This window comes from Conger conger, chromosome 4, assembly GCF_963514075.1.
Source record: "Conger conger chromosome 4, fConCon1.1, whole genome shotgun sequence".
Classification (NCBI taxonomy): Eukaryota; Metazoa; Chordata; class Actinopteri; order Anguilliformes; family Congridae; genus Conger; species Conger conger.
Window position 1 is genome coordinate 46,557,516 of NC_083763.1, and position 15,625 is coordinate 46,573,140.

At 44.4% G+C, this 15,625-nt stretch overlaps 1 protein-coding gene across 1 annotated transcript; it reads left to right on the forward strand.

Annotated features, from left to right (window-relative positions):
- The first annotated feature begins 9,189 nt into the window (after nucleotides 1-9,189).
- LOC133126631 (uncharacterized) lies at nucleotides 9,190-13,728 on the forward strand. The gene is made up of 6 exons (XM_061238973.1): nucleotides 9,190-9,439; nucleotides 9,868-10,134; nucleotides 10,657-10,800; nucleotides 10,943-11,051; nucleotides 12,064-12,301; nucleotides 12,541-13,728. The coding sequence occupies exons 1-6, from the start codon at nucleotides 9,190-9,192 to the stop codon at nucleotides 13,726-13,728; spliced, it is 2,196 nt and encodes a 731-aa protein (XP_061094957.1).
- The last annotated feature ends 1,897 nt before the right edge of the window (nucleotides 13,729-15,625 follow it).

The window sequence follows — 15,625 nt, forward strand, 5'->3', positions numbered from 1 at the left end:
CTGGATTGAAATTAAGAGGTTTATTTACAGGTCAAGGTATTCAATATATAATCTAAAGACAAAGATATCATAATGATGATTTTAACTCTTTTTCATCCTTATCGTCCCCTCTGTCTCCAAACATTATAGTTACAGGACAACAGTTAAGAAAATTGGATCTACACCCTGGTGTAAAATCCGGCTACTGTATGACCAATGCAAAATTACCACCTACCAGCTGTTTCAAAGCATAGCTTTAGCTGGTCAAACCATGTTGGGTATAGAGCTGGTCTTAACTGGCCAACCAGCTACCAGCTATTTCAAAATCTAGCTTGAGCTGTTTGTTTTTTTCAATAGGGCACACACACATACACACACACACACACACACACACACACACACACACATGCACACACACACACATACATACAAATTGACATTTACCTCCAGCAGTACCTGCTTTCTGTAGTAGGTATCTAGACTGATCTGGCCTAGATACACTGCAGCACAGAACCAGTCACAGAGGCCCTACATGTTTCTCTGATTTGAGGTTAGGCCACAGTGCTCTAGTCGCTTGAAGACTGCATTCATCCACAGGTTATGGGTTGTCCTGTTCTGCAGCATGCGTTGTGACATTGTTGATGGTTTCGACCTCCACAATTACAGTTGCAATTTTGTGTTGATGATGCGCACTGGCAGATGACACTCCACAAATCAGTCACTTGTATCTGTATCTGTACCTGCCATTGTGCACTAAAAATGTTGTTGTGCCCTGTAATTCTGATGTCAGCCCCAGTTGAGGATATCCCTTATATCCAGTTTTCTGTGTACGACAGACCTGTTCATACTGTAATTTGCAACAGTTATTCGACTGTGGGAAGTGCATTTCTGCCATGAATGATAGCTGTGTTTGTTTCACACTTAGGCACTCTTATAACATTATTTGACTTGTCACTGCTGGTTTTGGATTTGGCCATGTTGCCTATGGCATTGTCCACTCACTTATATGGGGCAGAGCAATAGGTGTCAAATTTGGTAAATTTTCTGCATTTATATAGCGCCTTTATCCAAAGCAGTGTACAATTGATGCTTCTCATTCACCCATTTATACACACTCATGCTACTGCTACATGCAAGGCACCACCCTTTTGAACAGCTCAGGGTACTGTTGCTGCAGCACACAATCTGTGACTAATCTTTACATCTCCAGTGAAATCTCCACTTGGCATCTGAAGACAGTACAGGAAATGGCTGTACAGGAAATAGCTCACTTGATGAGTAAGAACACAATGTTCTGTCAGCATGAATGTCAAACATTTCTTTGCTTTGAGCATTTCCCAGGTTTTACTCATCGACAATTTTGCTAGAGGGCACCAAAGTCAATGAACATGTTCAGATTGATCCCTCCCACTCAGAATGTAATCTTGTCTAAAGTGTAGCCATTAAACAGAAGCAATCTATTATCGGGGTACTTTTTGTTTTTCATATTTTAGTCAATGGTCTCTTCTGTCATATTTCCTACACACCTGTTCACACATCTGGTAAGAATGGTCCTTTGCAATAGACCTGTGTAACCACAACAGTACTGAACTTTATTTGACCTGTATTTGGTGCCTGCGTTCTGCCTTTTATTTTTTCATATTTCCCCTCCTTTTGCAATGCACAATGCACTCGGTCTCTTGTGCAAGGTAGACATTTGCACCTCATACACTGTGTTGTTGACTCAGCAGAGCCCTCAAGCTGAGCAGTTTGAGTGACATTTAGTGATGTCACAGAAGTACCTGTCTGACTGCCAGCTGAGTGAGGATCCATGGGAAATGAAGTGCTTAACTCATCAGGAAGTGACCAAAGTAGCACAATAACACACATAGCTTAATTGACATACATGTAATAATAATATGCTTTATTTATATAGCACCTTTCATACATAAAATGTTGCTCAAAGTACTTTATATTCAGCATATTGTAGATAAAATAATGACGGCCAATACACTACGGCCTAATTGATAGGTGTCGCAAAACACAAAACTGTGTCTAAATCCTTCCTAGAATGTGTATTCAACACTCCGGATCAAAGTTGGGAAACCAGATAAGAAGCAGTCATTTGAAACGTTCGTGGTTCAGTCTGACTGCTGACTCTTAAGTTTCATTTCTGCGCTTTGTCACTGTCGGTATCGGAAATAAACAAATAAATAAATCTTTTCATCACGTTCGAGAGAGGTTCCTTTTTCCTTACACAAATAACAAGACAAGACAATCACTTTGATTGTACAATAGTCTATGAGCCTGTGGCTTACTTAATGTGTTTACTCCCAACTGAACTTCTGCATACGGCAGCCTGTACCGTAGTGGTTAAGGTACATGACTGTTATTTCTGGGATGTCTCGATTTCTGGGATGTATTCAAAACATGAATACATCCCAGATGAATTCATTGTCACGGACGACAGATTTATTGATATGTACTCATATTTGTTTTATACATTCAAAACAATACATTATTTTTTATGTGATTTAGAAATGATGTTGTTATTATTTTAGTGTATTATTATTATTATTATTATTATTATTATTATTATTATTATTATGGGCCATACCAGATTCCTCCAGACACCTTTCAACCCCTGAAAATATACTCAAGGAACCTTTCCAAAATAGCAGCACCTAACAAGATTTCCATCTGTATTTATTGATTATTGTTCTTAAACATTTTCTGGTTGTAGATGCCATCTTGTGGATATTAGAGAGCAATGCAGCTATAATCATAGGATGCATCAGTCCTAATGCAGATGTGTACCTACAGGTTCAGTCCTTGCTAAATCTTCCACAACCAACAGATCGATAGAGCCTACATTTCAAGCCATGAGTTACACAATCATCCAGTTTGTTGAAATTATTTCAGACAATCAATCAGATATAGAGTACTGTGCAAAAATCTTGGGCACAAGAATTCTATTAATAATTATTTCTTGTAAAACATTAGCTCAGGAGGTAAGAGCAGTCGCCCGGCAGTCTGAAGGTTGCCCAGTTCGATCCCCCACCCTGGGTGTGTTGAATTGTCCCCAGGAAACCTAACCCCCCAATAGCTCCCGACAAGCTGGTCAGTACCTTGCATGGCTGCTTATCACTGTTGGTGTGTGATTGAATGGGTGAATGAGAGGCATTCATTTTAAAGTGCTTTGGATAAGAGTGCTATATAAATGCAGTCCATTTGCCTTTTAAACAGTTAGCAAGTAAAGCATCAATTATCTTGGGTATACTGCAGTTTTATTAAAAAATCAGCTGGAGAAGAAGAGAGAAGAGAAGAGAACCTGCCACAGTTGTTCTGTCACGTTGTCTGTCTCTCCTCTTTATCAAAAAAATGGTCTTAGTATGTTAATTTAACAAAATACAAGACATATCTAACATTTCATTGTTTTAGAATAGAATAGTAATAGAATACACTAATGCAGAAAACAAAAAACATTTTATAAAAAAGAAATTGAGGGTGCCTAAGACTTCCACAGACCAATGAGAATAATGTCTATGTTTGTTGACACATCCTTAGTCTTTATATTCAAATTGTTCAGATACTAACAAGCATTGTTTACAGTAGTGTAATTAAAGTGCAGATAAAATATATGCATATATAAAATAAGAATAACAACAACAACAACAACAACAATAATAGCAATAATATTCTAACATCATTCGAGGGACAGTTGAGACTTTACTGAGTTATCAGAGAACAGTTTGAAGATCTGCCATTCCTAAGTGTGAATACAGTGCACTTTGCCCCACAGTCTACAATGTTTATGAACCAATTACAATTTAAAAGTGCTTATATTCATAATATAAATAAATGTTGTATTTCATGTATAAATTTAGTAGGTGTATCGATTAACTGTACTTTAAACGGATATGATTAAAATTCATCTGATGCTTCCAGGTGGGTGCCGAATGCAGATGATGACTATAAAGTCATCATTATCTGTAATGCACTTGTGGCCCTGATGATGGCAGTGATTCCATGAACATTATGTCTCAGTCTGTGTGGAACTGTTATTCATTACTGGAATCGACAAACAAATTATATACAATCTCCAATAATATATGTAGCATAGCTAACATCACCAAGGGAACACACAGTTTGAAAAAGTGTTGAATCGTCCCACTAATGAGGATTTGGACATTTGTTATCACGAGGACTGCCCCATTAGTTTGTATAATTGTGTCAATACTTCAGTATGAATTTCCCCGTGGAGGTCATTAAAATGAACATCAGACCGAGAAAAACCAACGGAATGGACATTTTTGGTTGAAATAGGTCAGGTCAGATGGTCTCCCCAGATTGGTATATTTTCAACTTTGTTGAAAGGAACAATTGTTCCTTTCTTTTAATTACTTACCATTTCACCTGTATATTTAATTACTTCAACATTTCTAATTGCAAGAAGGGTTTGTGGCTTTGTCTGTTTAGCTCTGTAATTCACAATGTTATATTTGTAATCAAACTATTCACACATTACAGTACAGATTCTAAGCTTTTATTTGATGGTATTTTTAAACATTTTGCTTTTACCATGAATAAATTACAGCAATTATATTCATAGTCCCCCCACTTCAGGGCACTATATCATTGGGATATATCATTAATCAGGTGTATTCAATTACTTCCTTACTACATGAGTTGTTCCAGTGAAAGTCAAGGAAGCCATTACCAGGCTGAGAAATAAGAAAAAAGTCAGAAACATAGGCCAAACCTTTTGGAACAAACTGTTTGGAACATCATTAAGAAGAGCTCAGTAATTGCAGAGGGCCTGGTAGGCCAAGGAAGACCTCTACATTTGATGAGTGTCAGGAATTCTCTCACCGTAATGAAGAAAAACCAAACCCAAACAACTGATAGGTCAGAAGTACTTCAGGAGGCAGGTGGATGTGTCAGTGACTACTGTCCACAGAAGACTTCACGAACAGAACTACAGAACCTACATTGCAAGATGCAAACCATTAGTTAGCTGCAAAAACAAGATTACTGCTGAGTACCTAAGTACCTAAAAGGGCCTATAGAGTTCTGGAAAAAGGTCTTGTGGACAGATGAGACCAATATTCAGTTGTGTCAGAGTGATGGCAAAAGCTAAGTATACAAGCCTACAGGAACTGGCCAAGATCTAAAGGACAATCTCCATCCTGTTCCTCCCTCATCTCTATATAACATGGTGGGGGTGATATGATCATGTATGGCTATCACAGAAAGTGGTTCATTTGTATTCATTGATGATGTATGGCCACGCTAGGACTCGGAACCATACTGTCCTCTTGGGTCCTCTTCACACTTGCTCCTGTGTTTGATCTGCACTGATCTGTCGCTCTGGATAAGAGCGTCTGCCAAATGCTTTGTAATGTAATGTAACTGCTGATACCAAAACATTATGGAGCTCACTGTAGATTTGATTATCTTCTATTTAATTTAGTCATAAATTGGTGGCCATATGGTGAGCACATTAATTATTACATCTTAAGTTATGTATTATTCATTTTATTTTTTAAATATTTACAAGAATATCTTAAATTGAGGGGACACTTTCAGCCAATATTTACTTGCAAATTGAATGGTAATTATAGCTATTTTCTGCTTCTAATTTCAGGCAATTCCTTTGAAATGACGTAGATGCCACTATCACTGAGAAACAAGCTGGCAACATCTTAATAGTTACTTAATGAAAGTATAATTATTCAGTTGGAAAAAATAGTGCTCTCTAGTACTTAGAACTTAATGCATCTGTAAATAAAGTGCTGTCAATTTAATAGCTAAAAGGAATTTGATTTTTAATCTTAAACCATTTTCTGCAGATAACCACTTCACAAAATTCTGGGTCTGCTAAATGCTTTAGATATAAAATATTGACTTAACTTGTGGTTATTGATCTTACCACCAGACTTGGGGTGAGTATACTGGAGCTATAAATGTTGTAAAGCAGTTATTATTTGAATAACAATACAATTCACCTTTCAGAGTGACTTTTATTTTTCAATAGAATATGTATACAAGAGTAAAATACCTGGGGCTATTTCAATACAGATCCCACACTGCCCTATATGTATATATTTGAAAAAGCATCCCATAACCCCTTAAGTATCACCCCTTTTCTTACCTTGCATGGCTGCTTATCACTGTTGGTGTGTGATTGAATGGGTGAATGAGAGGCATTCATTTTAAAGTGCTTTGGATAAGAGTGCTATATAAATGCAGTCCATTTGCCTTTTAAACAGTTAGCAAGTAAAGCATCAATTCTCTTGGGTATACTGTAGTTTTATTAAAAAATCAGCTGGAGAAGAAGAGAGAAGAGAAGAGAACCTGCCACAGTTGTTCTGTCACGTTGTCTGTCTCTCCTCTTTATCAAAAAAAATGGTCTTAGTATGTTAATTTAACAAAATACAAAACATATACACACGCTTGAAAATAAAATGCCTAATGAGTACAATAATCACAATAATAACATCTTGTATACTAATATATGGACTGAGGTCCATTGATTGACTCACTGAGCACTTTATTAGGTAGACCTGTACAATAGCTTGTTAATGCGAATATTTAATTAGCCAATCTTGTAGCAGCAACTAAATGCATAAGCAAATGGTCAAGAGGCTCAGCTGTATTTCAGGCCAAATGTCAGAATGGGGAAGAAATGTGATATAAGTTACTGACCATGGAATGATTGTTGGTTAGAAGGTGGTTTGAATATCTCAGAAACTGCTAATCTCCTGGGATTTTCACACACAACAGTCTCTAAAATTAGCAGAGAATGGCGTGAAAAACAAAAAACATCCAGTGAGCAACATCTTGTTTATGAGAGAGGTCAGTGGAGAAGGACCAGACTGGTCAAAGCTGACAGGAAGGTGACAGTAGCCCAATTAACCACACATTACTACAGTGGTATGCAGAAGAGCATCTCTGAACACACAAAACGTGTCAAACCTCTAAAGTGTAAAGGCTACAGCAGCAAAAGCCCAATAAGTCTAAAAAATAAGTCAAATACGTACCTAATAAAGTCCTCACTGGGTGTATATTCACCCACATGTTTGATAGTACACATCCCTGTTTATTGTCTACAGAGTGTCAGCGTTACCAATCCTGATTGTTGACAGTCCTGTCATCTGCTTATCAAACTACATTCCTTAAAAAAGCAGTCTCACTCAAAGCAGTCTCACTCATGTCGAAACTGTAAACCACTGTTACAGAATTGCTTTATATGATTAAAAGATCATCTAATTACTATATTCAGTAACTATTACACTTTGAGCTGCTCAAGCAATTTAAGGCCAGCATAGACCTTCACTGCAACCCCTTAGCTAAACCTCCCTATTTCTGTTCATACATTGAATGTTCAAAATTACAAATGAACTTTTCTTGTGTGAAAAATAACTAATGCCTGAATTAAATCAACATCTCTCATTAACTCTGACTTGTAATTAAATGTAAGTGTTGCTTTTTTTCAGTGCAAATATATATTTTTTCATTAGCTTGGGTGATTACCGAACATACACTCAATGTTCAACATTACAAATTAAATTTTCTTGTGTGATCACGAAAAATAACTAATGCCTGAATTTAATCAACATTTCTCATTAACTTTGACTTGTAATTAAATTTAAGTGTTGCTTTTTTTCAGTGCAAATATATATTTTTAAATTAGCTTGGGTGATCACCCAACTGTGTTGACCTCTTGCATTTTATTGCAAGCCAAGAGTTAATAAATTATTGTTCGAATGTGGACCGAAACTCCACATATTCTTTTGCTGGAGAGTAGTGATTCATGAGATGACCCTTCTCTCTGAAGAGCGGCCAACAGGGGTAAAGACAGGAAGCGAAATGTCGAGCAGACTGACGGTCCACACCGCTGCAGGATTTCCACCTCTTTGATGTAGTTACGCTTTCTCAATCCCTGTGGTCAGAATGCCCCGTAGCACTGTTGACCGAGTGTCAATCGCTGCTCTGATAACACAACCTGCGTCTGCCTCTGTCTGTCTGTCAGGGTAGACCAGACAGGGGGCACGAAACAACGCCGTCTGATGTCCAATTTGTCAATGATTGTGGTTCCTTTTATCCCAAAGAGATTAAAAGAGTTCAAGGCTGAACACGTTCCACCACAAAGAGCCCCAGTTAAACAGAGTGCAGGTATCTGTGTATCCCCTGTACCTAAAGAACAAGCAAGCAAGCGAAACTTTGTTTGCCTAGCACGTTTCATACAGATCTGCAACACAATGTGCAGTACATGGCAATAAAAGCAGAGAAGAAACACAGAAGAGATACAAAATAATAAATAGTTAAATAAAACAAAATGATTAAGATTAAAATAAAAGTGCTCTATTTGAGGTCCAACCCCAACTCTTTGTAAGCCACCTGAGGCGGGTCTCTCACCTTTGAAAAAGTTAACACAACTAAGAAGCACCTTAGGTAAAAGCAATATTAAAAAGGTGTGTCTTGAGATTTCTTTTAAAACATCAATCACAAGGCTTAAAGAGTCCCTATGACGTCAGTTCTACACAGCAAAAAAACAAACAAAAAATGTATCTTAACAAGTATTTTATTCTTACATTTAGACTAAAAATCTATGTTTATATTGTTTCTTGTTTCTATCTATCTTGTTTCTATAGAGCAGCGCAAAATGATAAAAAATGTCTGTCTTGTTCCATTACTTTTCATGAGCCCGTGAAAGCGTCTGAGACCTGTAAATGTAGTTCTATTTCTTTATTAGCTTCACTTTAAGCTCTATGGGAATTGGATTTTATCCAATCTCGAGACTGAAAACGATCTACGCAACGCCATCTTGATGGCCAATCAGGGCAAAGATGCGCTTTAGCGACCGAATTTACATACGGTGGCTATATAAGCGACATCGCAGGCCGTCATTCTTTCTTCTCAAATTTTCAGCGCAAGGTTAGCAACCTAGCTGGAGACTTACGTTTCTACCACGCCGAAGTTCTTCGTCTGCGAGCAGAAACGCGCCGCTGTGAGGAAGGAGCTTTTTTTCCCGACTCAAAGGCCCTCGCTAGACGACGTCGAGCTCGAGGATTTCACCATGAAGCAGTGCCAAGGGTGCGATGCAGCCGTGGAGTGTACGGACCCTCACACTGCTTGCGTTATGTGTCTCGGCGAGACCCATGCTCTCGCGGCCTTAACTAAGGTGACCTGCATCGCCTGCGCTGCACTCGGGGCGCAGGAGCAAGCATGCACCGCGAAGACGCCAGTTGGGCTGACTTCCCGGAGCCTTTTGCCATGCACTCTCAGGAGGACAGACCGAACCTGCGCGATGGCAGGGTTCCGTCTGACACGGCCCATCTGGAAGAGGCGCTCCTGACCCTCGCTAACAGCTCTGGGGACGAGGACGACGACCTCCTTCTCCACTCTAGTGACCAGGAGATGCTTCCAGACGACAGTTTGGAGGCTTCCGGCTCTGTCGCTATCCCAACGGCGACGGGTGAGTTGGAGCACTGTTGAAAGACTTTCCGGTCGTGATGAAAGCGGCGGCGACCAGAGCGGAGCTCCCCTGGCCCCCTCCTCCTGCAGCGCCTGTAAACCAGCTGGTGGCTCCAGTGTACAGGCGCGACACACCGAGGCACGGTGTGCAACCGACCCCCGTCTGCCCGTCTGTGCAGCACTACGTGCAGCTAACCTGGGATAAGCCTTTCTCTACGAAAGCCCCGGTAGTGTCTTTTTCGCCTTTCACGGTGGTGTCAGGCCGACAAAAGCTTCAGACGGAGGGGGTTCCGCGACTCGAAGATTCCTTGGCTACTCATCTCCTCGCCCCCACAGCAAGGTGGAGCGCAAGGAAGCCTAACCTTCCCACTCGGTCTGGGCAGATATCAGCTGCCTTGTCTGAACGTTCGTTTATCTGCGGTTCCCAAGGCGCCGATGCAACGAACAATCTTGCTATCCTAGCGATAGCACAGACGAACTTGATCGAGTCCCTTACATCCTCCCTCGCAGATGATGTTTCTGCCGAGCTGAGGAAGAACGCGGGCGCAATCCTGCACCTCACCCAGGGGTTGGCACAGGATTTTGGACGGATTATGGGCTGGAGTGTAGCCTCTCTCCGGCACTTATGGCTAGCGAACTCGGCACTCCCTGAAGCGGACAAGGTCCCCCTCCTTGATGCCCCAGTCTCTCTCGACGGTCTCTTCGGTCCAGCGGTGACCGAAGCGATAGCGAGGTTTAAGCGACTGGATGAGGAGAGACCCACTCTGCAGAAGCACCTGCCTCTTGCTTCAGATGCAAGACGCCAGGATCGCCGTTCGTGGTCTAAGACTCGCCGCACTCCTGTGTCGTCAGCCCGGCGCTCAATTGAGGAGCAGCCCGGTGGCCGTAGAGACGCTACCACTATTGCTAGCGGCAAGGCTTGGACGAAGCCGTTCAACCCTGCTGCACCCAGGGCTCACCCGCCTCAATCGAAAGCCCAGAAGCGTTCCTGAATCTCCGCGGGAGAGTGTCATAGAGGCGATCCGGTCGAGTGGACCGGACACCCCTCCTGTATCACTGACTTTACTAGCGCCTACTCGGGAGCGAGTTTCGCCCTTACAGTCACGAAGCACACTCCCCCTATTGTTACACAAACATTTCCCTTGCCCTCTGCCTCAAAGCTGGCATCAGCGCTTGGTGATTTCTCAGTCAAAAGGGGCCTTTTTCCCCGACATTCAGGCAGTATTGGAGTCCTCGCCGGCTCAGAATCGAAGCCGGCCAGGACTCTACGTCGGCCTATCACAGATAAGCACCAGGTCGCTGGCTCGAATTCGACCCCGCCCCCACTTAAGAGCCGGGCTTCTGCAGATTCAGAAGCCCGTGGTACAGTCTGCACTGCTTTCAACCAGGTCCGCGTTCAACCTTTGTGCTTGGACTCGGAAGTGCAAGCTGACGCCATGGCTCAGTACTGTAATCAGAGCGGGCTACGCGTTACAGTTCGCTGTCCCCCCTCCTCCTTTTGTAGGAGTAAGGGAAACGAATATGCCCCTGCATCTAAACAGCGCACTTTCCCAAGAGATAGAGACTCTCTTGGCAAAAAGCGCGATCCGCCTAGTCCCCAAACACGACGAAATGTGAGGGTTTTATTCCCTTTATTTCCTCGTTCCAAAGAAAGACGGCGGTGTGAGACCAATACTGGACCTGCGAGCTCTGAACCGTCATTTGGTGAAACGACGTTTTCAGATGCTAACGCACAAGCGCGTAATGAGCTCAATCAGCCAAGGGGACTGGTTCACGCTCGTAGATTTAAAAGACGCTTACTTCCATGTGAACATTGTACAGCGCCATTGGCAGTACCTTCGTTTCGCTTTTCTGGGAAGAGCGTACGAATTTACCAAACTCCCATTCGGTCTGTCCCTGGCACCCCGCACCTTCGAAATGGTGGCGCGGGCTGCTATCGCCCCGTATCGCCCGACAACAGGGCATACGTGTTTTAACGTATCTGGACGACTGGCTTGTGTTAGCCCCTTCCAGGGAGTTGGCTGCGAAACACACAGAGATGCTGATAACCCACATCGAAGGATTGGGTTTCACCATCAACCGCGACAAGAGTGTTTTCACCCCGAGCCAGTGTGTTCAGTACCTAGGGCTCCGGCTGAACTCATTGTCAATGACGACGCGTCTCTCTCAGGAGAGAATTGCTTCCCTGAGAGGCCACGCTTGCCGATTTCTCCCAGGTCGCTGCATCAGTGGAATCACGATTATGCGCCTGTTGGGTTTAATGGCGGCAGCAATCGCCGTGGTTCCGTTGGGATTGCTACGCATGAGACCGGTGCAACTCTGGCTCAAGCGAATGCATTTCGATCCAATGAGAGACCGCGCAAAGCTGTTTCGCATTCCGCAGTCGGTTGTGAGAGCACTCTCGCACTGGCGAAATGGGCGAATGCTGAGTGTCGGTGTGCCAATGGGCGCTATCTCCACTCATGTCCCTGTATACACAGACGCCTCCACCAAGGGGTGGGGGGCGGTCTGCAATGGAATGATGGCGAGCGGGTTGTGGAACCCTCCTCTGCCTCATATCAATGTGCTGGAGATCACAGCAGTCTGGCTTGCATTACAACGTTTCGAACCCCTTCTTCGGGGCAGACACGTTCTAATCAGAAGCGACAACAAAGCGACAGTCGCTTACGTAAACCGACAGGGCGGCACCAAATGTCCACATCTACACCGGCTGGCGGTGAGGATCTGGACTTGGGCATACCCGCGAGTTCGCTCCTTACGGGCGCTCTACGTCCCGGGGCAGCTGAACTGCGGCGCAGACCTCTTGTCTCGGGGCGGTCCCTCCCCCCTAGAGTGGTGTCTTCACCCACTCGTGGTAGCGGAGGTGTGGTCACGCTTTGGGAAAGCGAGAGTGGATTTATTCGCCTCCCGACAGAATGCGCATTGCCCATTATGGTTTGCGATGACAGCAACCGGCTCGCCCCCACTGGGAGTGGACGCGCTAGCCCATTGCTGGCCCAAGGGCCTCCTTTATGCCTTCCCTCCCTTTGGTCTGGTACCGCAGGTACTAGCCAAAGCGAGAGAGGAGAAGAAACCCCTGATTTTGATCGCGCCAGATTGGCCGCACAAACAGTGGATGGCCGATGTAGCCCTGCTGCTGACCGACGTCCCGTGGCGACTTCCCCAGCGCCGGGACCTCCTGTCTCAGGGGGCGGGGACCATTTTTCATCCCCACCCAAGCAGGCTGCGCCTCACGGCTTGGCCCCTGTTAGGAGCAGGCTCGTGAACATGGGATTGAGCAAGGCAGCTGTAAATACTATACAGCACGCTCGCGCTATCTCAACTACAATGGCTTATAAAGGCAGATGGGAGGCCTTCGAGACTTGGTGTCTCGAACGCTCTCAGGACCCCCTGGTGTGCCCTGTATCCGTAGTGCTCAACTTTGTGCAGAGCCTACTTGATAAGGGGTTATCTTTGTCCACGATAAGGGGGTATGTCTTCGCAATTTCTGCGTGCCATACTGGCTATAGTGGCTCTACGGTGGCTGCCCACCCCCTGGTAAAGCGTTTTATCCAGGGCGTCCGGCGTCTGAAACCAGTGGCCCCACCCCGTGTTCCGCAGTGGGACTTAACGGTGGTACTAAAAGCCTTGTGCAGCCCTCCTTTCGAACCGCTGGAGAGCGTTGAGTGGAGAGCTTTGTCCCTTAAGGTAGCGCTGCTTACTGCGCTAGTTTCTGCTAAGCGAGTAAGCGATTTATGCGCCTTGTCTGTGCACCCGGACTGTCTCTCCTTTTCAGGATCTGACAGAGTCGTGCTGAGACCGAACCCTGCGTTTACCCCGAAGGTTATCACCACGTCCTTCCGCTCACGGGTATTGGACCTGGTGGCTTTCAAGCCCCCTCCTCATGACGATGAGGAGGATGCTATGCTGCATAAACTTTGCCCAGTGCGTGCTCTGTCGATATACGTACGACGTTCGCAGCCTATTCGACAAGCAGATCAGCTGTTTGTCTGTTATGGTGCTGCTGCTAAGGGAAAACCTGTTACGGCACAGAGATTTTCCCATTGGCTTACTGACGCAATCAACTGGGCGTATGAGTGTATGGGCTTGCCCCCTCTGTCGGAGGTTCGCGCCCACTCTACTCGAAGCATGGCAGCTTCTCGGGCACTTTTTAAAGGGGTCAGTGTGCAGGACATTTGTACAGCGGCGTCATGGAGTTCGCCATGCGCCTTTGTGCGTTTCTATCTGCTGGATGCATCGACACCGTCGGTGGCGCATGCAGTCCTGAGCTCAGCGTCCAATCGGACGTAGCTGCTGCTCAAACACATTATGTGCAACGCCTCTACGCGGTGGCTAGAGGCGTGCATGTTTATATTGGCCATCTCCCGGCTTGGGTATTCGGTAGCTGGTTTACATGAACCGAGCGCTGGGGATGGTTGTGGCTCCTCGGTTTATACAGTCCCCCTTTTTTTCATGCATAAAAAAGGGCTGGCTATTGAGGGGAGCCCCTCTTGATTGGCTATCACTGCCGTCGCCTGTTGTTCTGCATCAGGGGGCTGATGTTGACGACAGGGCGTGGGCTATAGGGTTCCCATAGAGCTTAAAGTGAAGCTAATAAAGAAATAGAACTTCCGGGTACAGTGGTACCCATTGTTCTATGAGTTATTAGCGAGCTTTAAGCTTCACAGGCCCTGTCTCTTTCCTTCGCTGAAAATTTGTCTCGAAGAAAGAATGACGGCCTGCGATGTCGCTTATATAGCCACCGTATGTAAATTCGGTCGCTAAAGCGCATCTTTGCCCTGATTGGCCATCAAGATGGCGTTGCGTAGATCGTTTTCAGTCTCGAGATTGGATAAAATCCAATTCCCATAGAGCTTAAAGCTCGCTAATAACTCATAGAACAATGGGTACCACTGTACCCGGAAGTTTTCGGCACAGCATGTTCTACAAATTGGAACCAGAGACAAATTGTGCAGTAGAGAGAAGGGGGACCCATATTACTGTTACTCTGCGAAGCGTCTTGTGGCAGTCTTCGGTAAAATGCGCTATACAAATAAAAATGTAATTGAAATTGAATATATGGGCATGAATTCCACCCAATCAGTCATCCACTAAGCACGCGTGATGCAGAGACTTGGCAGTGATGCAAACTGTTCCCACCTGTTTGTGGTAGTCGTTCTACAGATTTGGGAAATCTGGTGGAGCATTCTGCTTCAAGAGCATTTTGATATTATCTCATGCTCTAAACTACATATGCATGGAAAAATGTTTTTTGTGAAAACCATTAGGGGGCAAAGAAGGAATTCTCCTTTCCTCTGTCAAACCGTTTGCCAATCTGGCCCAACTTTGCTGGCAGGAGATATTTAGTGTTTTTTCTCACTCCAATGAGCAAACGTAGACTACAAAGTCCTTTAAAGGTTTGCATTCCTTCAAAGCCAGCTGAATAGATTTTGATTTTGCAATGCTGTCAGCATGATTATGGTATTGGTACAGTATCACATCAGTCATGCCAGATATAATAATCCACAGGATTTTGGGTCTGGGACGATCCTGGAAACTGGCCTAGTGAAGCGTTGGGTCTGGGATGGAGGAGGAGACTGGGTCTGGGGCAGAACAGGAGACTGGGTCTGGGGCAGAACAGGAGACTGGGTCTGGGATAGAGCAGGAGACTGGGTTCGGGATGGAGCAGGAGAAGTGGTCAGGAGTTGTTCACTGGAGCATGGGGTGAAGACTGGACTGACTGAGTTCAGATCCGGTAGAGACTCTTGAAACCGAAAATCAACCCAGATGGCTAAGTCGATAACCCCGTCTAGAGTCTGAGGGAGTTCCTTGAATAAAAGTTGGAGATTTATTCGTTCTGAAAGTCAGTCCAAAAACATGTAACAGAGGGCTCCAGTCAGTGGAGTCCACCAAAGTTCGAAACCTGATGGAGTCCAATACAGAGCAGTTCTCTAGACGCAGGCAAAGGAGCTGCTGAACCACAGAGCGTCCCACAGCTGAATGTTCAAGGACTGTCCTCATTATGCCGTTGAAAAGAATGACGTAGTAACTCAGGAGCCCTAGAGTCTGTGGGTACCAGAGTACCCTAGAGTCAGTTCATTCTGTCAGGGTTCAGGACTGTTACGGGTGGTGGGGTTTTGTACATGTTCATAGTTAGATCTGTGTACATGTAGTTCTGTTCTGTTTCGTTGTGTGCGTGTCTATTGGG